Below are 26015 nucleotides of genomic sequence, written 5' to 3' on the forward strand. Positions count from 1 at the left end.
GACAGTGCAATACTGTAGACAGTGCAATACTGTAGTACAATACTGTAGTACAATACTGTAGTGCAATACTGTAGACAGTGCAATACTGTAGTACAATACTGTAGTGCAATACTGTAGTACAATACTGTAGTACAATACTGTAGTACAATACTGTAGTACAATACTGTAGACAGTGCAATACTGTAGTACAATACTGTAGTGCAATACTGTAGACAGTGCAATACTGTAGTACAATACTGTAGTACAATACTGTAGTACAATACTGTAGACAGTGCAATACCGTAGACAGTGCAATACTGTAGTACAATACTGTAGTACAATACTGTAGCACAATACTGTAGACAGTGCAATACTGTAGTACAATACTGTAGTGCAATACTGTAGTGCATTACTGTAGACAGTGCAATACTGTAGTACAATACTGTAGTGCAATACTGTAGACAGTGCAATACTGTAGTACAATACTGTAGACAGTGCTGTACTGTAGTACAATACTGTAGACAGTCCAGTACTGTAGATAGTGCAATACTGTAGTACAATACTGTAGTACAGTGCAATACTGTAGTGCAATACTGTAGACAGTGCAATACTGTAGACAGTGCAGTACTGTAGTGCAATACTGTAGACAGTGCAATACTGTAGAGCAGTGCAATACTGTAGTGCAATACTGTAGACAGTGCAATACTGTAGTACAATACTGTAGACAGTGCAATACTGTATTACAATACTGTAGACAGTGCAATACTGTAGTGCAATACTGTAGACAGTGCAATACTGTAGTGCAATACTGTAGACAGTGCAATACTGTAGTGCAGTACTGTAGACAGTGCAATACTGTAGTACAATAGTGTAGTACAGTGCAATACTGTAGTACAATACTGTAGACATTGCAATACTGTAGTACAATACTGTAGTACAGTGCAATACTGTAGTGCAATACTGTAGACAGTGCAATACTGTAGTACAATACTGTAGACAGTGCAGTACTGTAGTACAATACTGTAGACAGTGCAATACTGTAGACAGTGCAATACTGTAGTGCAGTACTGTAGACAGTGCAATACTGTAGTACAATAGTGTAGTACAGTGCAATACTGTAGTACAATACTGTAGACATTGCAATACTGTAGTACAATACTGTAGTACAGTGCAATACTGTAGTGCAATACTGTAGACATTGCAATACTGTAGTACAATACTGTAGACAGTGCAGTACTGTAGTACAATACTGTAGACAGTGCAATACTGTAGACAGTGCAATACTGTAGTACAATACTGTAGACAGTGCAGTACTGTAGTACAGTGCAATACTGTAGTACAATACTGTAGACAGTGCAATACTGTAGTACAATACTGTAGACAGTGCAATACTGTAGTGCAATACTGTAGACAGTGCAATACTGTAGACAGTGCAATACTGTAGTACAATACTGTAGCACAATACTGTAGACAGTGCAATACTGTAGTACAATACTGTAGTGCAATACTGTAGTACAATACTGTAGTGCAATACTGTAGACAGTGCAATACTGTAGTACAATACTGTAGACAGTGCAGTACTGTAGACAGTGCAATACTGTAGTACAATACTGTAGTACAGTGCAATACTGTACTACAATACTGTAGACAGTGCAATACTGTAGTGCAATACTGTAGACAGTGCAATACTGTAGTACAATACTGTAGTACAGTGCAATACTGTAGTGCAATACTGTAGACAGTGCAATTCTGTAGACAGTGCAGTACTGTAGTACAATACTGTAGACAGTGCAATACTGTAGACAGTGCAATACTGTAGTGCAGTACTGTAGTACAGTGCAGTACTGTAGTACAGTGCAATACTGTAGACAGTGCAATACTGTAGTGCAGTGCAATACTGTAGTACAATACTGTAGACAGTGCAGTACTGTAGACAGTGCAATACTGTAGTACAATACTGTAGTACAGTGCAATACTGTAGTACAATACTGTAGACAGTGCAATACTGTAGTGCAATACTGTAGACAGTGCAATACTGTAGTACAATACTGTAGTACAGTGCAATACTGTAGTGCAATACTGTAGACAGTGCAATACTGTAGACAGTGCAGTACTGTAGTACAATACTGTAGACAGTGCAATACTGTAGACAGTGCAATACTGTAGACAGTGCAATACTGTAGTGCAGTACTGTAGTACAGTGCAGTACTGTAGTACAGTGCAATACTGTAGACAGTGCAATACTGTAGTGCAGTGCAATACTGTAGTGCAATACTGTAGACAGTGCAATACTGTAGACAGTGCAGTACTGTAGTACAATACTGTAGACAGTGCAATACTGTAGTGCAGTGCAATACTGTAGACAGTGCAGTACTGTAGTACAATACTGTAGACAGTGCAATACTGTAGTGCAGTACTGTAGATAGTGCAGTACTGTAGTGCAGAACTGTAGACAGTGCAATACTGTAGTACAATACTGTAGGCAGTGCAATACTGTAGACAGTGCAGTACTGTAGTGCAGAACTGTAGACAGTGCAATACTGTAGTACAATACTGTAGGCAGTGCAATACTGTAGTGCAGTGCAATACTGTAGACAGTGCAGTACTGTAGTACAATACTGTAGACAGTGCAATACTGTAGTGCATTACTGTAGACAGTGCAATACTGTAGTGCAATACTGTAGACAGTGCAATACTGTAGTACAATACTGTAGACAGTGCAATACTGTAGTACAATACTGTAGACAGTGCAATACTGTAGTGCAATACTGTAGACAGTGCAATACTGTAGTGCAATACTGTAGACAGTGCAATACTGTAGTACAATACTGTAGACAGTGCAATACTGTAGTGCAATACTGTAGACAGTGCAATACTGTAGTACAATACTGTAGACAGTGCAATACTGTAGTACAATAGTGGGGATCTTATAGAAACATATAAAATTCTTAAGGGGTTGGAGAGGCTAGATGCGGGAAGATTGTTCCCGTCGCAGCTGCGGCTTGCCTGCAGTCCGTCTGTCTTTTGTGTTGTTTGTTGTTTTTGTATGAATTGTAGTTTTAATATGGTGTAGGGTTTGTATGTTATGTGGGGGGGAGGGGGTGGGAGGGAACGGGAACTGTAAAAAATTATCTCTCCCGAACGGAGACACGAACTTGTTTCTGTGTCGTGTCTCCGTTCCCGTTGCGGCCTACCACCCGCCATGCACCTGGGACCGGCGGGCTCCACCTACCACCCGCCATGCACCTGGGACCACCTGGGGCTCTGGTTCGCAGAGCCCGCGGCCCGGACTCACCACGTGCGGCGCTGGCTGCCTGTGGATGCTGCGGGAGCGGCTGCGACTCGTCTCCGGAGGCTCCGGCTCGGGCCGCGTGGACGTCGGAAGCCCGCAGGCCCCTGGATGGGGGCCGACATCGGGAGCTCCGGCAGCGGCAGAGGCAGCCTGTTCGCCCGCCCCGAATCGCGGGGCTTGGGTCGGCCCGCCGCCGACCTTTCACCGTCCGGCGCGGCCTGGAATAGGCCGTGGACCTTTCACCGTCCGGCACGGCGCTCCAATGTCGTGAGCCCCGACCGCCCCGACGTGGCAAGTTCAACAGCCTGACCTCGGGAGAAGACGGCAGGGAAGAGAAAAGACATTTTGGCCTTCCATCACAGTGAGAAGGGACTGGAGGAGACTCACTGTGATGGATGTTTCTTTTGTTTGGTGTTAGTGTATGATTGTATGTGTTATTGCATTTTTATTGATTATTCTTATTGGTCTTAGTGTTTCAACTGCGGGTAATGTTTCATTTCACTACACATTTATGTGTATGTGACAAATAAACGACTATTGACTATTGATGTTGGGGGAGTCCAGAACCAGGGGTCACAGCTTAAGGATAAGGGGGAAGTCTTTTAGGACCGAGATGAGAAAACATTTCTTCACACAGAGAGTGGAATTCTCTGCCACAGAAGGTAGTTGAGGCCAGTTCATTAGCTATATTTAAGAGGGAGTTAGATGTGGCCCTTGTGGCTAAAGGGATCAGGGGATATGGAGAGAAGGCAAGTACAGGTTACTGAGCTGGATGATCAGCCATGATCATATTGAATGGCGGTGCAGGCTCGAAGGGCCGAATGGCCTACTCCTGCACCTATTTTCTATGTTTCTAGACATATTGTACTACAGTGCAATACTGTAGTACAATACTGTAGACAGTGCAATACTGTAGTACAATATTGTAGACTGTGCAATACTGTAGTACAATACTGTAGACAGTGCAGTACTATAGTGCAGTACTGTAGACAGTGCAGTACTGTAGACAGTGCAATACTGTAGACAGTGCAATACTGTAGACAGTGCAGTACTGTAGTGCAATACTGTAGACAGTGCAATACTGTAGACAGTGCAGTACTGTAGTGCAATACTGTAGACAGTGCAATACTGTAGACAGTGCAATACTGTAGTACAATACTGTAGACAGTGCAGTACTGTAGTACAGTGCAATACTGTAGACAGTGCAATACTGTAGACAGTGCAATACTGTAGACAGTGCAATACTGTAGACAGTGCAATACTGTAGACCGTGCAGTACTGTAGTGCAGTACTGTAGACAGTGCAGTACTGTAGACAGTGCAATACTGTAGTACAATACTGTAGACAGTGCAATACTGTAGTGCAATACTGTAGACAGTGCAGTACTGTAATACAATACTGTAGACAGTGCAATACTGTAGACAGTGTAGTACTGTAGTACAATACTGTAGACAGTGCAATACTGTAGTACAATACTGTAGACAGTGCAATACTGTAGTACAATACTGTAGACAGTGCAATACTGTAGACAGTGCAATACTGTAGACAGTGCAGTACTGTAGTACAATACTGTAGACAGTGCAATACTGTAGTACAATACTGTAGACAGTGCAGTACTGTAGTGCAGTACTGTAGACAGTCAGACCTTTTTCCCAGGATGGAAAAGTCAAATACTAGGCATAGCTTAACATAAAGGTGACCATGCAGAGAGACCTTTACTCTGTATCTAACCTATGAGACTCCTGTCCTGGAAGCAGATGATGGATGGAACAGCGTAGAGGGAGTTTCACTCCACATCTAACCTGTACTGTCTCTGCCTTAGTGGAAAGAAAGTTGTACTCTATACCAGTACTATATACCTGTCTTGGGAGTACTTTGTGCTGACGCTGGGTATCATAAATAGAAAATAGATCATTCTGCGGGAATAGATTTGTTCAGCTAAGCACAAAATAATGAACTGAAGAATATTGTGTATAGTTCTGGTCGCCAAAGTGCAGGAAGGAACCAAACTCAACCTCTCCCTCCCTCAACGTCAGCAAAACGAAGGAACTGATCACCAACTTCAGGATTGGGGTGGAGAAAACGTCCCAGTCTGCATTGATGGTGACGAAATGGAGATGGGCAAGAGCTTCAGCTTCCCAGGCATAAATATCTCTCGCTGCTTTGCCCGAGAACTGCAAGAAATTGGAGAGAGTTCTGGATGCCACCCAGTACATCATACACACCAGCACCCCCAGCTCTCATCGACAAATACCACCAGATTCAAATACAGCTTCTTCCCTGCTGTTATCAGAGTCTGGAACGGGCCTCTACAATGCTACGGATATATTCCTGATCTTCCTGGTTGTGGCCCCTGCATTATTACAAATCTGAACTTTCTTTGCAGCTGCAAAACTGTATTCTGCACTCGGTTTACTTCAATTTGCACTACCTGTTGTACGTATGTGTGGTATGACTGCACTTGGTATGTATACCTGCTTGGATAGAGTTGTTCACCAAGAATGTAGTAGCAGTAGAGAGAGTACAGAAGAGATTTACCAGGATGTTACGTGAAATGGAGGGCATTACAAGGAGAGATTAGATAGGTTCGGTTTCTTCTCTCTGGAGCGCATGAGTCTGAGGGGGTAACCATATAGAGGTATACTAGACCAAGTGGACCCGTTAGGCCCAAACCTCTCCTGCATTGGTGCAGCACCCTCTCCTCCACCTCCCTCCCTCCCTCCCCCCCTCCCCCTCCTCCTCTCCCCTCCCCTCCCCCCCCCCATTCCATCTCCCTCAACCCCTTTATCCTCCCTCCTCCCTCCCTCCCTAGGAGATAGATTTAAACTAAAATGTGAATAACTTAAAAAATATAACCAATTTCAATGAAACTTCTTCCATTAGCACCAAAGACGGTGAGTAAGGTGGGCCTAAAATTGTTGCGCTATAGGTGTACCGTTTTGGCTGTAGTTCAGGAACAAACAAACAAACAAACAAGAGTTTTAGTATATAGATAAGATTATGAGTGCATAGATAAGGCAGGTAATTATAATCTTTCTCCTGGATGTGGAGTCTTGAACTAGGGGGCTTAATTGAAAGGAGTCCTGAGGGGTGGTGGCCATACTGTTAGGGAAAGAGTGCAGGGAGACTGGCCTGGTGCAGGACAGTGGGATCAGTGTAGGCAGGCAGGCAGGCACCATGGTCGCAAGAGCACAACCAGCCGAGATGTTTGTGTCCGTCTTGTGCAGCTCCATGACTCTCGAAAATAAGCCTATTTTTTGTACATTGAGCCCAGGAACATCAATCTGTAGGGATGCCGTTCATTCCTGATGTCAAACAGCTCCCAATGTTTGTACGTTGATGGCCAGCAGCATTGCTCCCTCCCTCCCTCCCCCTCACCCTCTTCCCCCACCTGCCCCGGAGAAAATACTTTGACAAAGTATTTGATAACTTTCCATTTCCCTTTTAGGATTACCCCAAAAATCGGCATCCTGGCTGGAGTAGAGGATCGGTGGCCTATCATGCAGGTATGAAACTACAGTTCTCACATTTGGGGTGTCTGAGCCACTTTCTGTAAACTGTTATCAGGTCTGGGGTAGTATCTAGTGTTTGCCCCTTTGAATTGCAATGTTAATAATGCACTGTGTTTGGTGATTATATCGATTCATTCTCTTCTTCCCAAATGCATCCCCCTGCTCTGTAAACTGATGCATGGCACAGTCCATAACACCTACTAATGTTGTTTCAAGCCAGTGGATCTCTCTAGGTGGGAGAAGGAACATTTTCATGAAAGTAAAAGAAGATGATTAAGTTAATGACAAGTGTTTTAATATATGACACAACAGAGAAGAGTTATGCAGTTTTTGAATATATAATGTTCAAAATATTAGACAGAGCTCTAGGGGCTGGTGGAATCAAGGGATATGGGGAGAAGGCAGGCACGGGTTACTGATTGTGGATGATCAGCCGTGATTACAATGAATGGCGGTGTTGGCTCAAAGGGCCAAATGGCCTCCTCCTGCACCTATTGTCTTTGTTTCTATAACAAGTGTGGGGGAGTGTAGAAGTGAAGAAAGTGGGAGAAGGGTGTAGGTAATGAGAGGATATCTGAGTAATAGAACAATGCTGATGGACACGGTGCAGAAATTGGATTAGTTCCGCATGGAGCAGATTGGGACGTTTGGGTTATATGAGATAGATGTGCCAGGGATGGGAGAATAGGAGATTTTTAGTCATTCACAAACCAGAACAGAGGTCTCAGGAGTAGGGACTATACTGAGGCACATTTTAATATCTAACCAAAGCTTAAAGGGATATGAGGCGGATGCTCTGCAAAATTTGGGCTTTGCAAGCAGATTGAGATTTTTTGTTGTTAAGGTTGGTTGTAGCAGGATTGATTGGGAGCCGAATTTTGTTGTAACGGAGGTGTGCATGTAGCTGCAACTAGCCTTGTACCTTAATGAAACACGAGGAGTGGTTATAACTTTGAATAGTCAATGTCTTAAATCTGGGGCAAAGTTTTTTATCAATCGGAACCACATTTGTTGTTTAAAGTATAAGGAGAGAGGTATTGGAGACTAATGAGCAAGAAGAGATTTTTTTTAATATCAGTTCAGTGACTAATGAATAGCATCTTTAAGCTAGCATAGTAAGCGTGCGGACACAGGAACTGCAGATGAGGGAATCTTGAGCAAAACACAGAGTGCTGGAGGAACTCAACAGGTCAGTCAGCATCTGTGGAGGGAAATGGACCGATGCCATTTTGGAGCGGGATCCTTCAGTCTGAAGAAGGGTCCCCACCCGAAACACCACCTATCCATTCCATTCACAGATGCTGTCTGCCCCACTGAGTTCCTCCAGCACTTCCTCCAGTAAGTATAGATGTTCAGCATTGGCTTTTCAGAATAATCAGTTGGTGGGAATCAAGCTTGTGGCACAATCCTTAGACAGCTCGACATCATTGTCCTTTATCATCGTTACTATTTTGCATATCTTTCATTCATTGTTCTTCATCTCTCCACATCATCGTCTATTTCTCTCGTTTCTCTTATCCCGAACTAGTCTGAGGAAGGGTCTCGACCCAAAACGTCACCCATTCTTTCTCTCCAGAGATGCTGCCTGTACCGCTAAGTTACTCCAGCTTTTTGTGTCTCTTCGGTTTAAACCAGCATCTGCAAATCCTTCCTACACTCTGCATCATCACCTGGTGACGAGATGTTGCAACTACAACAGAATCACTTTGGCATTGAATCTACAGGGAACTTGTAATAATTGGCGTGGCAAAAAACGGACAAATGTGAAATACAAAGAGAAAATGCCATGATCGGGCAGAAACTAGAGGGAGATAAACAGAGTTAGCATTTCCGGTCGATTACTTTTCATTGGAACTGCACGTGGCAGATTTTGTTTTGTAGACAAAAAAGATGTGTGAGTGAAAGATTTTTTTAAAGGGTATCAATTTCTACTGAGTGAGCCATTTTACTACCGCTTTTGCATAAATAAATAAAGACTTTACATACAAAACGGTTTCCACAACATCAAAGTGATTTCTAACAAATTTGAAGTGTACCCATTGTTGTAATTTAGGTAACGCTTTTTCCTCTTCTTTCCCTTCCCCCTCCCCTCCACCCCACCTGGACTTGCACCTATTTTCTCCCCTCCTCTTCCACCTATATTCCTTCCTCTAGCTTCACAGTTCACAACGCTTTGATCCTTTTGTCTCACACCATCTGCCTTTCAATCTCTGTTCTTTGGCCAATCATCTGCCCATCAAAAAAAGCCTCTGACCTGCATCCATCTGTTACTCGAAGGTAGACACAAAATGCTGGAGTAACTCAGCGGGTCAGGCAGCATCTCTGGAGAGAAGGAATGGGTGACGTTTCGGGTCGAGACCCTGCTTCAGACCCCGATTGAAACTCCTCTCTCCATCTGTTACTCAGCAGACTATGTCCCTCCTCACTTTGAACTTTCTCTCCCCCCCTCCGACCACCACAATCATTCTAAAAAAGGGTCCTGATCCAAAATGTCACACATTCATGTTCCATAGACTTCCTGACCTGCTGAGTTACTCTAGTAGTTTGTGTCTTTTTTGTAAACCAGCACCTGCAGTTCCTTGTTTCTACTGGTATCAAGTGCTGTCAGCCGAGGCTTATTTGGTATTACTTCCGCCCATGAATTAATAGATTGTGAATGACCTTTCTGTCGATGTATAATATCCTAGGCACTATTCAAAGACTAGCAGAGGAGTTTGCATTGGTGTACAGACCAATGTTTATGTCAACTATTGAAGTATGATACATGGTCATTCACCGCTGCTAATTGAGGGGGCTTAACTGTGCTTAACTGTGCATCAATGACAAAAGCCACTGCACTTCACAAAGTCTTAGTTGTTGTAAAGTGATTTGGAACCCACTGAAGTTGTGAAAAGCAGTGCAAGTCTTTCCTTTGTTTCTTTCGCTGATATATTTTTATTGAACAAAATGTGTGATGATCTCAATGAGAAAAAGAAGAAGCAGGAGACACTGAAAAATGGCATTTACACAGCCTCTCCTCCCCTTCACACAATAAATCACTTTGCCATGCAGCCCTTTAGTGAATAGCAAAACGTCAGTGAGATCAAAGGTCTATAGCCTGCTTTTGACAGTGTTAATTGAGGATGAACTGTTGACCTGGACAATGGGAGAATTCTTCTAATAGCGCCAAAAGATCTTTTATGTCTGAACAAAAAAACAGTTTAATGTCTCATTCAAAGGATAGCAGTTTAGGTTACATATTGTAGGAACAGGGGACTCAGCTGTTAGTTTAAGCTGTGCCTGAGATATTCTTTCAAGTACAGTGATCTTGTATTTGTGAGTCCATCTTATACTACCTGATATCTATTTAACCAATCGATTTATATGGGGCTGTAACAATAGAAACACTTTGTAATCTGATAATGGTATAATGCCCACCATCGATCAGTCTGAAGGCGAACTGCACACATCTCAGTGAGACGAGGCTGAATATAAATTGTTAGACTGCTTTATTGTTCCAGTTGTGAATATACAGAGACATCATTTCCTTCATTTTGATCATGGTGATCATTTTCCAATGTTCTATAGATTCTGGATCAGTTCCTGTGCATTGAAGGGTAGCTAATGTTATCCCACTTTTCAAGAAAGGAGGGAGAGAGAAAGCAGGGAATTATAGACCAGTTAGCCTGACATCGGTGGTGGGGAAGATGCTGCAGTCGATTATCAAAGTTGTAATAGCGGCGCATTTGGATAGCAGTAACAGGATCGGTCCATAGAAACATAGAAAATAGGTGCAGGAGGAGGCCATTCGGCCCTTCGAGACAGCACCGCAATTCATTGTGATCATGGTTGATCGTCCCCAATCAATAACCCGTGCCTGCCTTCTCCCCAAATCCCTTGATTCCACTAGCCCCCAGAGCTCTATCTAACTCTCTCTTAAATCCATCCAGTGATTTGGCTTCCACTGCCCTCTGTGGCAGAGAATTCCACAAATTCACAACTCTCTCGGTGAAAAAGTTTTTTGTCACCTCAGTTTTAAATGGCCTCCCCTTTATTCAAAGACTGTGGCCCCTAGTTCTGGACTCGCCCAACATTGGGAACATTTTTCCTGCATCTAGCTTGTCCAGTCCTTTTATAATTTTATATGTTTCTATAAGATCCCCTCTCATCCTTCTAAACTCCAGTGAATACAAGCTCAGTCTTTTCAGCCTTTCCTCATATGTCAGTCCCGCCATCCCAGGGATCAATCTCGTGAACCTACGCTGCACTGCCTCAATTACAAGGATGTCCTTCCTCAAATTAGGAGACCAAAACTGCACACAATACTCCAGATGTGGTCTTACCAGGGCCCTATACAACTGCAGAAGAACCTCTTTACTCCTATACTGAAATCCTCTTGTTATGAAGGCCAACATTCCGTTAGCTTTCTTCACTGCCTGCTGTACCTGCACGCCAACTTTCAGTGACTGGTGTACAAGGGCACCCAGGTCTCGCTGCACCTCCCTCTTTCCTAACCTAACACCATTGAGATAATAATCTCCTTGTTTTTGCCGCCAAAGTGGATAACCTCACATTTATCTATATTATACTGCATCTGCCACGCATCTGCCCACTCACTCAACCTGTCCAGGTCACCCTGCAACCTCCTAACATCCACCCAGCTTTGTGTCATCTGCAAACTTGGTAGTGTTGCTTCTAATTCCCTCTTCCAAATCATTAATATATATGGTAAACAGTTGCGGCCCCAACACCGAGCCTTGCGGCACTCCATTCGCCACTGCCTGCCATTCTGAAAAGGACCCATTTACTCCTACTCTTTGCTTCCTGTCTGCCAACCAATTTTTTATCCATGTCAACACCCTACCCCCAATACCATGTGCTCTAATTTTAGTCACCAATCTCCCATGTGGGACCTTATCAAAGGCTTTCTGAAAGTCCAGATACACTACATCCACTGGCTCCCCTTCATCCATTTCACTTGTCACATCCTCAAAAAATTCCAGAAGATTAGTCAAGCATGATTTCCCTTTCATAAATCCATGCTGACTTGGACTTATCCTTTTACTGCTATCCAAAGTCAGCATGGATTTACGAAGGGAAAATCATGCTTGACAAATCTTCTGGAATATTTTGAGGACGTAACAAGTAAAATGGACAAGGGAGAGCCAGTGGATGTGGTGTACCTGGACTTTCAGAAAGCCTTTCATAAGGTCCCACACAGGAGATTAGTAGGCAAAATTAGAGCTCATGGTTTTGGGGGTAAGGTATTGACATGGATAGAAAATTGGTTGGCAGACAAGAAACAAAGACTAGGGATTAACGGGTCCCTTTCAGAATGGCAGGCAGTGACTAGTGGGATACCGCAAAGCTCAGTGCTGGGACCACAGCTATTTACAATATACATTAATGATTTAGATGAAGGAATTAAAAGTAACATTAGCAAATTTGCAGATGACACAAGGCTGGGTGGTAGTGTGACCTGTGAGGAGAATGCTATGAGGATGCAGGGTGACTTGGACAGGTTGTGTGAGTGGGCGGATGCATGGCAGGTGCAGTATAATGTGGATAAATGTGAGGTTATCCACTTTGGAGGCAAGAATGGGAAGGCAGATTATTATCCGAATGGTGTCGGGTTAGGAAAAGGGGAAGTACAACGAGACCTGGGTCTCCTGGTGCATACAGGTACAGCAGACAGTGAAGAAAGTTGGTCTTCATAAAGAGAGGAGTTGAGTATAGGAGCAAAGAGGTCCTTCTGCAGTTGTACAGGGCCCTGGTGAGACCACATCTGGAGTACTGTGTGCAGTTTTGGTCTCCTAATTTGAGGAAGGACATTCTTGCTATTGAGGGAGTGCAGCGTAGGTTCACGAGATTAATTCCCGGGATGGCGGGACTGTCATATGTTGAAAGAATGGAGCGACTGGGCTTGTATTCACTGGAATTTAGAAGGATGAGAGGGGATGTTATAGAAACATATAAAATTATTAAGGGATTGGACAGGCTGGGTGCAGGAAACATGTTCCCAATGTTGGGGGAGTCCAGAACCAGGGGCCATAGTTTAAGAATAAGGGGTAGGCCATTTAGAACTGAGATGAGGAAAAACCTTTTCACTCAGAGAGTTGTGAATCTGTGGAATTCTCTGCCTCAGAAGGCAGTGGAGGCTGATTCATTGGATGCATTCAAAAGAGAGTTAGATATGGGGAGAAGGCAGGAACGGGGTACTGATTGAGAATGATCAGCCATGATCACATTGAATGGCGGTGCTGGCTCGAAGGGCCGAATGGCCTACTACTGCACCTATTGTTTATGCACCTATTGTTTATGCACAGTAGCGCAGCGGTAGAGTTGCTGCTTTAAGCGAATGCAGCGCCGGAGACTCAGGTTCGATCCTGACTACGGGTGCTGCACTGTAAGGAGTTTGTACGTTCTCCCCGTGACCTGCGTGGGTTTACTCCGAGATCTTCGGTTTTCTCCCACACTCCAAAGACGTACAGGTATGTAGGTTAATTGGCTGGGTAAATGTAAAAATTGTCCCTAGTGGGTGTAGGATAGTATTAATGTACGGGGATCACTGGGCGGCACGGACTTGGAGGGCCGAAAAGGCCTGTTTCCGGCTGTATGTATATGATATGATATTTGAATGTCATTTCCTTCCTCCAAGGACAAGAGAAGACTAATCGCCCTATGCCAAAAACTTTCATGGGCTGACTCTTTGTTTCATAACTTTTCACACTAAAAATCAACTAACTGGGGAAAAGAATCCTGATTTCCCCTATCTTAACGAGGAAGCTGGGCTTCATTCCTAGAAGCAGGATTGGTCCTGCTTCTAGGAATGAAGCCCAGCTTCCTCGTTCAAACCATCTTGTTTGGTGCATCTCATCCTTTTTCCCGGTAAAAGAGTAATGAGAGGAATAGATAGGATGGATGCACAGTCTTTCACCTAGAGGGGGATTGAAGATCAGAGGGCATAGGTTTAAAGTGAAGGGGGAAAAATTTAATAAGAACCTGAGGGGCAACCTTTTACACAAAGGGTGGTGGGTGTATGGAACGAGCTGCCGGAGGAGGTAGTTGAGGCAGATTCTATAACAACATTTAAGACATTTGGACAAGTACATGGATAGGAAAGGTTTCGAGGGATATGAGCCAAATGCAGGCAGGTGGGACTAATGTCGATGGGGCATGTTGGTTGGAGTGGGCAAGTTGGGCTGAAGGGCCTGTTTCCATGCTGTATCACTCTCTGGCACTAAATGGGATGACTGTGCATCTTATGTTCTCCATTCAGTGATTTGTCCTTAAGCCTATCAATAAAACCATATACCATTTTCATACCCAAGTTGGTAGGCTGTCTCTTAATGTTACAGTGCTATGTGTCTAAATCCTTTCTGATGATGAAGTACTATCTCTGAAGATAGTATAATTATATAAAGAAAATATTAAGCTGGGATATTCGCATTATTACCATGTGAATGCCAGCAAATTCATTGCGTGAATCACTGGAAATAAGTGGTGTAGCTTAAACTAAATTCTCTCATGGAAAATGGTTGCTGGTCCTTCAACGTCACTCGATCTAAATGCTGGACCCTCCCCCAATAGCATTGAGAACACCTTCAACCAGTACAACTGCATCTCACCCTCCCCTTCTTCTAAAGGGCAATTAGCAATGGGCAGCAACACCCAGATCCCAATTGATGCAAACACTACACGGGCCCAGAGGATTCGAAGAAGGGAAATGATACAACACTCCTGGTTCCTGGTCTTTTCCAAATATAAGCCAGCTTCCACGTTGTGCTTACTACCTGCATTGTGCTGACATCAGTGGGGAAAGGTCCTCAATGAAGTGGTCAGAAGACAAGACAGAACAATGATAGCTGACAGGTGGGCGGAACTCGTGGCATGTGTTGAGTCAGCAGTTACGAGATGAAACAAGTAGAGCCCTTCAAGGTTCCTGTAACTTTTTTTGAGGATAATGAGCGTCTTGTGTCTGCTGTGTGCCAAGATGCTGGATGTCTTCATTTTCCAATCTTTTGAGTTCTTTTGCAATGGTATTTGGTGTGACAGGGCTTCTACGCTTGAGGGAAAGGAAATTAGAAATCTGTTCCCACCCGTGTGTCTCTTCCTAAGTCTATAATTGTTTTCTGTTTGTTCCCCATAGTTACCATTGAAACATTTGTAAACATTGGCAGCAGCTGGCTGTGTCGGAATGGAAGTGCGTATGCAGACAGCCCTGGCTGCAGGCTTCTCTCAGGGCTCCCATGTCAAACTTCTCATACAAGCCACAGGATGTGAAGTGACCAGCAGGGAAGTTAAAGTGTGCACTGATTACATAAATGAGAAAATAAAGAGCGAGAGATAACACGAGCTTCATTAACGTTCTTATTCCAAAGTCAGACGACTTCAGAGAAAACAGTTTTGCTCTTGATTAACAAATATGTCAAAATATGCTTTAGCACTTGCAAAAATAACTGTGTGTTTAATGGTACTTTATTGGCACATGTACCTAGGCACAGTAAGCCCTCGTTTTAACGGACCTCTTTATAACGGGTTTTGGTTATAGTGGACAGACCTAACGCTGGCTGCCCATGCTCACACCGCCTACCCTGCTACAGCCCCAGCTGCCCCCACCACCCCCTGCTCACACTGCCTCGCCTACTGCTTACTGTGCCCACCTCCCACACCACCCCTGGCACTCCAGGCCAGACCTTCTGCCACCATCCCCGGCTCACACAGCTTCCTGGCAGCTTCCACCGCCAATGCCGACCCCCACCAGCACTCTGGCCTCAACCATTAACTCCGCCAATCCTCTCCTCTCTCCAGGCCACCAGCAGGCCAGGCCGAGAATTCCAGGCCGAGAGTCTGAAGATAGGTCCCGACCCAAAGCATCACGTCTACATGGTCTCCAGAGATGCTGCCTGACTCGCTGAGTTACTCTAGCACTCTGTGAAACGTCACCTATCCATGTTCTCCACAGATGCTGCCTGACCCGCTGAGTTACTCCAGCACTCTGTGAAACGTCACCCATCCATGTTCTCCACAGATGCTGCCTGACCCGCTGAGTTACTCCAGCACTCTGTGAAACGTCACCCATCCATGTTCTCCACAGATGCTGCCTGACCCGCTGAGTTACTCCAGCACTCTGTGAAACGTCACCTATCCATGTTCTCCACAGATGCTGCCTGACCCGCTGAGTTACTCCAGCACTCTGTGAAACGTCACCTATCCATGTTCTCCACAGATGCTGCCTGACCCGCTGAGTTACTCCAGCACTCTGTGAAACGTCACCTATCAATGTTCTCACAGATGCTGCCTGACCCACTGAGTTACTCCAGCACTCTGTGAAACGTCACCTATCCATGTTCTCCACAGATGCTGTCTGACCCGCTGAGTTACTCCAGCACTCTGTGAAACGTCACCTATCCATGTTTTCCACGGATGCTGCCTGACACGCTGAGTTACTCCAGCATATTGTGGGTTTCTTTGCATCGACAATGATATACCTTATTCGGTGATAACAGACAATAGGCAACCACAGACACCATTCTCCATCCTATGGTCCGTTATAATGAGGGTTTACTGTACAGTGAAATTCCTTATTTTTAAACAGAAATCTCCATATACACAATCATATTTAAGTACAAGTGTAAAATGATGATGTTACTGCAAAAGATGAGGCAGATAAAAATGAATCCCTATCTTTTATTTTAAATCATTTGCTGCCCTATTCACACACGTGTTTTTACTTAAGCATGAAGATTTAAGAATGAAGAAAAAAAGAACTGGAATAGGGACACAGATCTAATTATTTTGTAGAAAAACTTCACTTGAAACATTCAGAGGAAAAACAGTAATCAAATTAAGGTTGGCAGAAAGAACTAAGAGATGGAAGGGCAATATTCGTTACAGAGCTAATACAGGCAATAGCCAGGGACGTTTGATGTAAAGAAAGAACCATGATATAGTTAGGACACAAAATGTGAAAAAGGCTTTGTAATACTGGAGAGGCAGGCCTCCAAATGATGGAAAGGAAAACAGGGAAAAATCATGAGATTGAGAGATGAGTTGGGAAAAATTGATGCAGAGAAAGAGGAAGAGGGCAGGTCAATGTGTGGATAAGCAGTTGCTCGTGAGGGGAAACGCTGATGTGGGCTGGTTGGGCTGAATGTATTGCTGGTAAAGCCTGTATTTACTGCCCACCCTATCCACTCTTGAGTCACCCCTTGAACCACTGTAATCTCTCTGGTGAGGATGCTCCCACTGCATTGTTAGGGAGGGAGTTGCTGCATTTAGACCCAGTGACGATGGAAAAGCAGTGATGTATTTGCACAAGAGAGTTCCATCTACTCAAGAGTATCCATAGAGCAACATTAATGAGTACCATCCATTTGCAGTGCAAAAAAACAGACCTATAATTTTATTTCAGTCTGAAGAAGAGTCCCGACTGGAAACGTCACCTATCCATGTTCTCCAGGGATGCTCCAGCACTCTGTGAGAACATTGATAGGTGACGTTTCACTGAGTGCTGGAGTAACTCAGCGGGTCAGGCAGCATCTCTGGAGAACATGGATAGGTGACGTTTCACTGAGTGCTGGAGTAACTCAGCGGGTCAGGCAGCATCTGTGAGAACATTGATAGGTGACGTTTCACAGAGTGCTGGAGTAACTCAGCGGGTCAGGCAGCATCTGTGGAGAACATGGATAGGTGACGTTTCACTGAGTGCTGGAGTAACTCAGCGGGTCAGGCAGCATCTGTGAGAACATTGATAGGTGACGTTTCACTGAGTGCTGGAGTAACTCAGCGGGTCAGGCAGCATCTGTGGAGAGCATGGATAGGTGACGTTTCACAGAGTGCTGGAGTAACTCAGCGGGTCAGGCAGCATCTCTGGAGAACATGGATAGGTGACGTTTCACTGAGTGCTGGAGTAACTCAGCGGGTCAGGCAGCATCTGTGAGAACATTGATAGGTGACGTTTCACAGAGTGCTGGAGTAACTCAGCGGGTCAGGCAGCATCTGTGGAGAGAAGGAATGGGTGACTTTTCAGGCCCAAAAGGTTTCTACATTTGCATAGGCATTTGTTCTCACTGGAGCGCAGGAGGCTGAGGTGGCGACTGTACAAAGGTTTATAACATTATGAGAAGCACAGACAGGGTAGATTGTCAGAGTCTTTTGCCATGAGTAGCCATCGGTTTATGGTGAGAGGGGAATGGTTTAATGGAGATTTGAGGGGCTTGCTTTTCAGCCAGAGGGTGGTGGGTATATGGAACGAGCTGCCAGAGGAAGTGGTGGAGCCCAGTGCTACAACAGTGTTTAAAAAACAGTTGGACAGATACATGGATGGGAAAGGAATAGAGGGATCTGGGCCAATTGCAGGAAAATGGGATTAGTTTAGATAGGCATCTGAATCGGCGTGAATGGCTGACAATCCTGTTTCCGTGTGGCATGACCCTGACTCTCGCTCCCACTCTCTCTTATGTACTGGTCCTCGATTCCCCTATAAATTTGTATACATTGGGTATGCAGCAAATAATCTCACTGTGCCCAGTCACATGTGACAATAAATTGTTCCATTCCATCCATTCTTTCTCCTTTCCACTTCCCACTTCCCAATCATAGGCTATACTGTTCTTTTTGAAACACTTCCCACCCCCCAGCCCCAAAAACCCCATCTCCATCTGGCTTAGAAAGTAGAACATTATTACATGAGCTGAAAACTGCCGGTGCTAGCTCAGACAAACTAGATGGCTTGGAGTTGAGCAACAATTGTAGACCTTTCTTTGCGTAATTTTAATGTTTTCGTAAGCATCCTTTTATTTAACTTTCTGCAGGTGCTATTCCTGTGCACAATAGGAAGCCTTTTTACCTGACTGCATTTTAAGTAATTTATAAGTTAAAGTTGTATGATCGACAAATGAATCTCAAAGCAGATGAGTGAGCCACTTAGAAGTTTTGGTGAGGTTAAGATGTAAAAACCCTGGATGTAAGTCCATACTATCTCTGAAAGTTAAAAACCACACGGGACGCAAACATACACGGGGCTTCATTTTGAGAAGGATGGAGTCAAAAGTAGTGAAGTTACGTTAAGCTTGTCGAGAACCTTAAGAAGATGCGACACTGGAGCACTACAGAAGACTTTGGTCTCAATATTGTGAAAGGTACAGAGAGGTACTGGAGAATCTGCACAATACCTACCCTCAATGAGTGGTTAGACATGTTGGAAAGATCGATTGGGCTATGTCTATCTTCTCCTGAGTAGAGAGATGGAAGGCTGCCCAGATTGACGTTTTCAGGATTTAGTTGACACAGAAATTTTTTTTTCTACTTGCATGTGAGATCAATTCAAGGGACTATAAATATGGTAGAACCAGTAAGTATGGATGGCTTGTCAAGTTATGGAAACTGATCTCATGGCAGGCCAATGAGAAGTGGATTGACTGGGTTTTGTGTTTCAATGGGTTTAGGAATTATGGTGATCATGAGAACTCTGGCACCTGCCCCCAAATCCCTGCCTATTCTGGACCATGCATCAGAACAGTACATGTGAGTTATTTAATTTAAAATACCGGACTAATGCCAAGTTCTACATTAAGAAGCTGCAAACTGCAGTGCCCTCCATAATGTTTGGGACAAAGACCCAACATTTATTTATTTGCCTCTGTACTCCACCATTTGCACATTGTCAGATTTCAATAAAGGCCATTTTTATACATTTTGGTTTCACCATGTAGAAATTACAGCAGTGTTTATACATAGTCCCTCCATTTCAGGGCACCGTAATGTTTGGGACACAGCAATGTCATGTAAATGAAAGTAGTCATGTTTAGTATTTTGTTGCATACAGTACATTCAGAAAGTATTCATACCGCTTCACTTTTTCCACATATTGTTACGTTACAGCCTTATTTTTTAATGGATTAAATTCTTTTTTTTTATCATCAATCTACACACAATACCCCAGAATGAAGAAGTGAAAACAGGTGTTTAGAAATTTTTGCAAAGTCATTAAAAACAAATAACTGAAATATCACATTTACATAAGTATTCAGACCCTTTACTCAGTACTTTGTTTGGCAGCGATTACAGCCTCAAGTCTTCTTGGGTATGACTCTACAAGCTTGGCACACCTGTGACATTTCTCCCATTCTTCTCTGCAGATCCTCTCAAGCTCTGTCAGGTTGGATGGGGAGCGTCGATGCACAGCTATTTTCAGGTCCCGCCAGAGATGTTCGATCGGGTTCAAGTCCAGGCTCTGGCTGGGCCACTCAAGGACATTCACAGACTTGTCATGAAGCCACTCCTGCGTTGTCTTGGCTGTGCGCTTAAGGTCGTTGTCCTGTTGGAAGGTGAACCTCCGCCCCAGTCTGAGGTCCAGAACGCTCTGGAGCAGGTTTTTATCAAGGATCTCTCTGTACTTTGCTCCGTTCATCTTTCCCTCGATCCTGCCTAGTCTCCCAGTTCCTGCCGCTGAAAAACATCCCCACAGCATGATGCTGCCACCACTATGCTTCACCGTAGGGATGGTGCCAGGTTTCCTCCAGACGTGACGCTTGGCATTCAGGCCAAAGAGTTAAATCTTGGTTTCATCAGACCAGAGAATCTTGTTTCTCATGGTCTGAGAGTCTTTTAGGTGCCTTTTGGCAAACTCCAAGTGGGCTGTCATGTGCCTTTTACTGAGGAGTGGCTTCTGTCTGGCCACTCTACCATAAAGGCCTGATTGGTGGAGTGCTGCAGATATCGTTGTCCTTCTGGAAGGTTCCCCCATCTTCACAGAGGAACTCTGGAGCTCAGTTAGTGACCATCGGGTTCTTAGTCACCTCCCTGACCAAGGCCCTTCTCTCCCGATTGCTCAGTTTGGCCGGGCGGCCAGCTCTATGAAGAGTCCTGGTGGTTCCAAAGTTCTTCCATTTAAGAATGACAGAGGCCACTGTGCTATTCGGGACCTGCAATTCTGCAGAAATTGTTTTATACCCTTCCCCAGATCTGTGTCTCGACACAATCCTGTCTCGGAGGTCTACGAACAATTCCTTCGTCTTCATGGCTTGGTTTTTGCTCTGACATGCACTATCAACTGTGGGACCTTATATAGACAGGTGTGTGCCTTTCCAAATCATGTATAGTCAATTTAATATACCACTGGTGGACTCCAAACAAGTTGCAGAAACATCTCAAGGATAATCAATGGAAACAGGATGAACATAAGCTCAATTTTGAGTGTCATAGCAAAGGGTCTGAATACTTATGTAAATGTGACATTTCAGTTATTTCTTTTTAATTACTTTGCAAAAGTTTCTAAACACCTGTTTTCACTTTTTTATTATGGGGTATTGTGTGTAGTTTGATAATAAAAATAAAGAATTTAATCCATTTTAAAATAAGGCTGTAACGGAACAAAACGTGGAAAAAGTGAAGGGGTCTGAATACTTTCTGAATGCACTGTATCCTTTGCATGCAATGACTGCTTGTAGTCTGCGATTCATGGACATCACCAGTTGCTGGGTGTCTTTTCAGGTGATGCTCTGCCAGGCCTGTATTGCAGCCATCTTTAGCTTTTGCTTGTTTTGGAGGCTAGTCCCCTTCAGTTTTCTCTTCAGCATATAAAAGGCATTCTCAATTGGGTTCAGATCGGGTGATTGACTTGGCCACTCAAGAATTGATCATTTTTGAGCTTTGAAAAACTCCTTTGTTGCTTTAGCAGTATGTTTGGGATCATTGTCTTGCTGTAGAATGAACCGCCGGCCAATGAGTTTTGAGGCATTTGTTTGAACTTGAACAGATATGATGTGTCTAGACACTTCAGAATTCATTATGCTACTACCATCAGCAGTTGTATCATCAATGAAGATAAGTGAGTCAGTACCTTCAGCAGCCATACATGCCCAGGCCATAACACACCCACCACCGTGTTTCACTGATGAGGTGGTATGCTTTGGATCTTGGGCAGTTCCTTCTCTCCTCCATACTTTGCTCTTGCCATCACTCTGATATAAGTTAATCTTCGTCTCATCTGTCCACAAGACCTTTTTTCAGAACTGTGGTTGCTCTTTTAAGTACTTCTTGGCAAACTGTAACCTGGCCATCCTATTTTTGCGGTTAACCAGTGGTTTGCATCTTGCAGTGTAGCCTCTGTATTTCTGTTCATGAAGTCTTCTGCAGACAGTGGTCATTGACAAATCCGCACCTGACTCCTGAAGAGTGTTTCTGATCTGTCGGACAGGTGTTTGGGGATTTTTCTTTATTATAGAGAGAATTCTTCTGTCATCAGCTGTGGAGGTTTTCCTTGGCCTGCCAGTCCCTTTGCGATTAGTAAGCTCACCAGTGCTCTTTTTCTTCTTAATGATGTTCCAAACAGTTGATTTTGGTAAGCCCAAGCTTTGGCTGTTGTCTCTTAACAGTTTTATTCTTGTTTCTCAGTCTCATAATGGCTTCTTTGACTTTCATTGGCACAACTTTGGTCCTCGTGTTGATAAACGGCAATCAAAGTTTCCAAAGGTGATGGAAAGACTGGAGGAAGGACTAGGTGCTGAGAGCTCTCTTATACCTGCATTAAGGAGGCATTTAAACACACCTGAGCAATTCTAAACACCTGTGAAGCCATGTGTCCCAAACATTATGGTGCCTTGAAATGGGCGGACGATGTATAAACACAGCTGTAATTTCTACATGGTGAAACCAAAATGTGTAAAAATACCCTTTAATAAAATCTAACAATGTGCACTTTAACCACATGTGATTTTTTTCTATTACAAATCTCAAATTGTGGAGTACAGAGGCAAATAAATAAATGATGGGTCTTTGTCCCAAACATTATGAAGGGCACTGTACAAAGTCGTTCCATTAGTTAATGGTATTTTTTCCATATATTCCATCTTCATATCTGGTGAGCTCAGCCAAAGTCAAAAGGCGAGGCTGAAATTGCATCCAACTCTGTTAATATTCAGGATGTCAAAGGTGTCAGGCTCTTTATTTTTGTGTACCAAAGCCCAAAAGTACAATAAATTGACCTCAAAGTTTTCCTCTTCCCATGCCCACAGCCGCAATGGAGAGTGCCAGGAAACATTGGGAAGAAAGGGGATATGTTACAATACACAAGACATAATGTGGCCTGAATTCAGCTTCAATACATCCCTCACATGATGGAGATGCACAGCTCTAAAATACAGCACCAAGTTGCATTTACATAACACCTTTAATGTTGGGAAGTATCCCAAAACGTTTCATTGGCATGTTCAGTTTAGTTTGGTTTAGAGATACAGCATGGAAACAGACCCTTCAGCCCAGAGTCCACGCTGACCATCGATCACCCGTTCACACTAGTTCTAAATTATCCCATAGAAACATAGAAAATCAGCATCAGTAGGCCACTCGGCCCTTCGAGCCAGCACCACCATTCAATATGATCATGGCTGATCATCCAAAATCAGTACCCTGCTTTCTCCTCATGTCCATTGATTCCGTTAGCCCTTAGAGCTAAATCTACCTCTCTCTTGAAAACATCCAGTGAATTGGCCTCCACTGCCTTCTGTGGCAGAGAATTCCACAGGTTCACAACTCTCTGGGTGAAAAAGTTTTTCCTCATCTCAGTCCGAAATGGCCTCAGTCCTAAACAGCCTACCCCTTATTCTGAAACTGACGCCTGGTTTTGGACTCCCCAACATCGTGAACAAATTGCCTGCATCCAGCCTGTCCAATCCTTTAAGATTTTTTAATGTTTCTATAAGATCCTCTCTCATCCTTCTAAATTCCAGTGCAGCCGACCCATTTTTTCATCATATGTCAGTCCCGCCATCCCGGGAATTAACCTGGTGAACCTACACGGCACTCTCTCAATAGCAAGAATGTCCTTCCTCAAATGAGGAGACCACTCTCGCATCCACTTCCCACACATTTGGGACAATTTACAAAGGCGAATTAACCTACAAAACCACACATCTTTGGGATGTGGGAGGAAGCCAGAGCACCTGGAGAAAACCCACACGGTCATAGGGAGAACGTGCAAACTCCACACACACAGCACCTGAGGTCAGGATCCAACCTGGGTCTCGGGCGCTGTGTGTTCGGGCATAAGTTAACTACGACCCATAGGAGACGTTAGGATAGTTGAACAAAACGTAGTCAACGAGTTGTATGAAATGTCTTGAAGGTGGAGAAGCTTCGAGAAAGAATTGCAGAACTTGGGCTTGAGACTGCTGAAGGCATAATCGCCAATGGCGGAGCGAAGGACGTGGATGCAAGGGCAACTCTGGGGCATTACACAGTTGTCAGCGGGTTCTTGGGTTTAGTTTAGTTTAGAGATACAGCGTGGAAACAGGCCCTTCAGCCCACCGGGTCAGCGCCGACCAGCGATCCCCGCACACTAACACTATCCTACACACACTAGAGTCAATTTTTCACACACACCAAGATAATTTACATACAAACCCATACGTCTTTGGAGTGTGGCAGGAAACCGAAGATCTCAGAGAAAATCCACGTGGTCACGGGGAGAACGTACAAACTCCGTACAGACAGCACCTGTAGTCGGGATGGAACCCGGTGCTGCAAGTGCTGTACGGCAGCAACTCTACCGCTGCGCCACCGTGCCGCTGATGTTGGAGAGAATCCACAACCATTAGACCATTGGGTATATCTGAACAGCAGTAAGAATTTTTAAACTGTAACCTTGCTGGATCCTGTGTCCATGCAGATCAATGGGGGAGAGGGGGGTACTTGCTTAGTACAAGTGGGGATGTATGCTGCAGAGCTTGGGGTATGCTCATGTTTGGAGAGGATATGACAGTTATCAAGGTGTAGAAGAAAATGCAATTGGTGGGAAATGAAAATCAAAAAAAACTGCAGATGCTAGAAATCCAAAAACCACGAAAAATCGGACCTTTCAACTGATGTGGCTCTTGTACATTACTGCCCTGGGAGAGAATGTGCCACAATACCAAATTTAAGCTGTCAAGTTATGTAGAGACACTGAACTTAATTTGGATAAATGCAGCTTGACTTAGATTAAGTTTTGTAAACAAAACTGGGAGATGCATGTCTGGATAGGCTTAGAAGAGACATTGAATACATCTAAGTTCCTGCGTTGATCAGGAATATTGGCATTTACTGTTATGTTTTTGTAGCATTAAAAAATAACTTTTGCTGGTTATTTTTTTATTTTGAGTTCCTTCAATCGGACCAACTTCTCATCACTTTCCTAATATAGTGTCAATTTTTCCATGAGATCCGGCATGTAGTTAATTTGTCAGTGGATACAGGATACAAGACAAAGATGCAAAGTTTGGCTTGGTTAATCATGGGTCATGTTGTGGGATTAGATGCAAAGCTGCATAAATGTGCAGTGTGATAGAAAACAGCTGTTTTGGAAAATGACTAATTTGGAATAGTAACAAGTGATAATCTGAAATTTGTTGTACATCAGATATCCCGCTTCTGTGGCCTGGCAGATCTGGAGCTATTTTCCATGTTTCCGTAGTTTCTGATTCCAGTAGCTAATTCTCCGTGGATCCTTCCAATCTCCCATCATTTATCAAGTACATTTTTGAAACCAGACAATCGAGACCATGACACAGTTGTAAAAGCCAAAGGTCCAGGGTAAATCCCTGGGGCATCTGTGCTTCAGCCAAGTCTCCAGTATTGGCCCGTGACATTTGCTGGCAAGTGCAGGTGTGTACGGCCACGAGGCAATGGTTGGATCCAGTTCAGATTTGCTAGATTCAGTGGGCCAGTAGTCTATCTACATTGACCCATTGAGATCTGTTGGCTGAAGTCGGAGAGAGCCACTGTTGTTTCTGGTCCAGCACATCATGGACTTGTCAACTTTGGGAAAGGTGTGGAGGAAGAGAACTGGAGAAAGAAAATTGCAATTACTGATATGAATACAGATGTATTATCGCAGCATGAGCCTGTTCTTGCATCTTCCGCTCCTATAATTTAGATTAGTTATCTCCCTCATGGCTAGTACTTTAGTTGGGGAAATAACAAATACTGTAACATTTCAGAAAATGTATGGAGGCCATTTCTTTCGAAATCAAGTCATTTTACCTTTAAGTCAACTCAGTGAGTTTGTTTAGTTTAGTTTGGAGATACAGCGTGGAAACAGGCCCTTTAGCCCACCGAGACAGTGCCAACCCCTTACACTAGCACACTAGGAACAATTTACAATCTTCACTGAAGCCAATTAACCTACAAACCTGTACGTATTTGAAGTGTGGGAGGAAACCGAAGCTAATCAGGTTTAAAGTAAGATGGAGATTGAGCTTTCCATCCTTGGA

The 26015-nt window shown here is 43.9% G+C and overlaps 1 protein-coding gene across 7 annotated transcripts in view; it reads left to right on the forward strand.

The window, feature by feature from the left end:
* The window catches only part of spryd3 (SPRY domain containing 3), a 231416-nt gene that overhangs the window by 181429 nt on the left and 23972 nt on the right, over positions 1 to 26015 (forward strand). For 5 of the 7 annotated variants that reach the window (XM_078431330.1, XM_078431331.1, XM_078431328.1 and 2 more), the window contains exon 8: positions 6720 to 6777. In XM_078431330.1, coding sequence (XP_078287456.1) covers positions 6720 to 6777 — 58 coding nt within the window. Of the gene's footprint in view, positions 1 to 6719; positions 6778 to 19211; positions 19291 to 19904; positions 22459 to 26015 lie in introns of those variants that run through there. The other 2 variants (XM_078431329.1, XM_078431327.1) reach the window with 2 other exon arrangements.

Source organism: Rhinoraja longicauda, chromosome 42 (genome assembly GCF_053455715.1).
Source record: "Rhinoraja longicauda isolate Sanriku21f chromosome 42, sRhiLon1.1, whole genome shotgun sequence".
Lineage (NCBI taxonomy): Eukaryota > Metazoa > Chordata > Chondrichthyes > Rajiformes > Arhynchobatidae > Rhinoraja > Rhinoraja longicauda.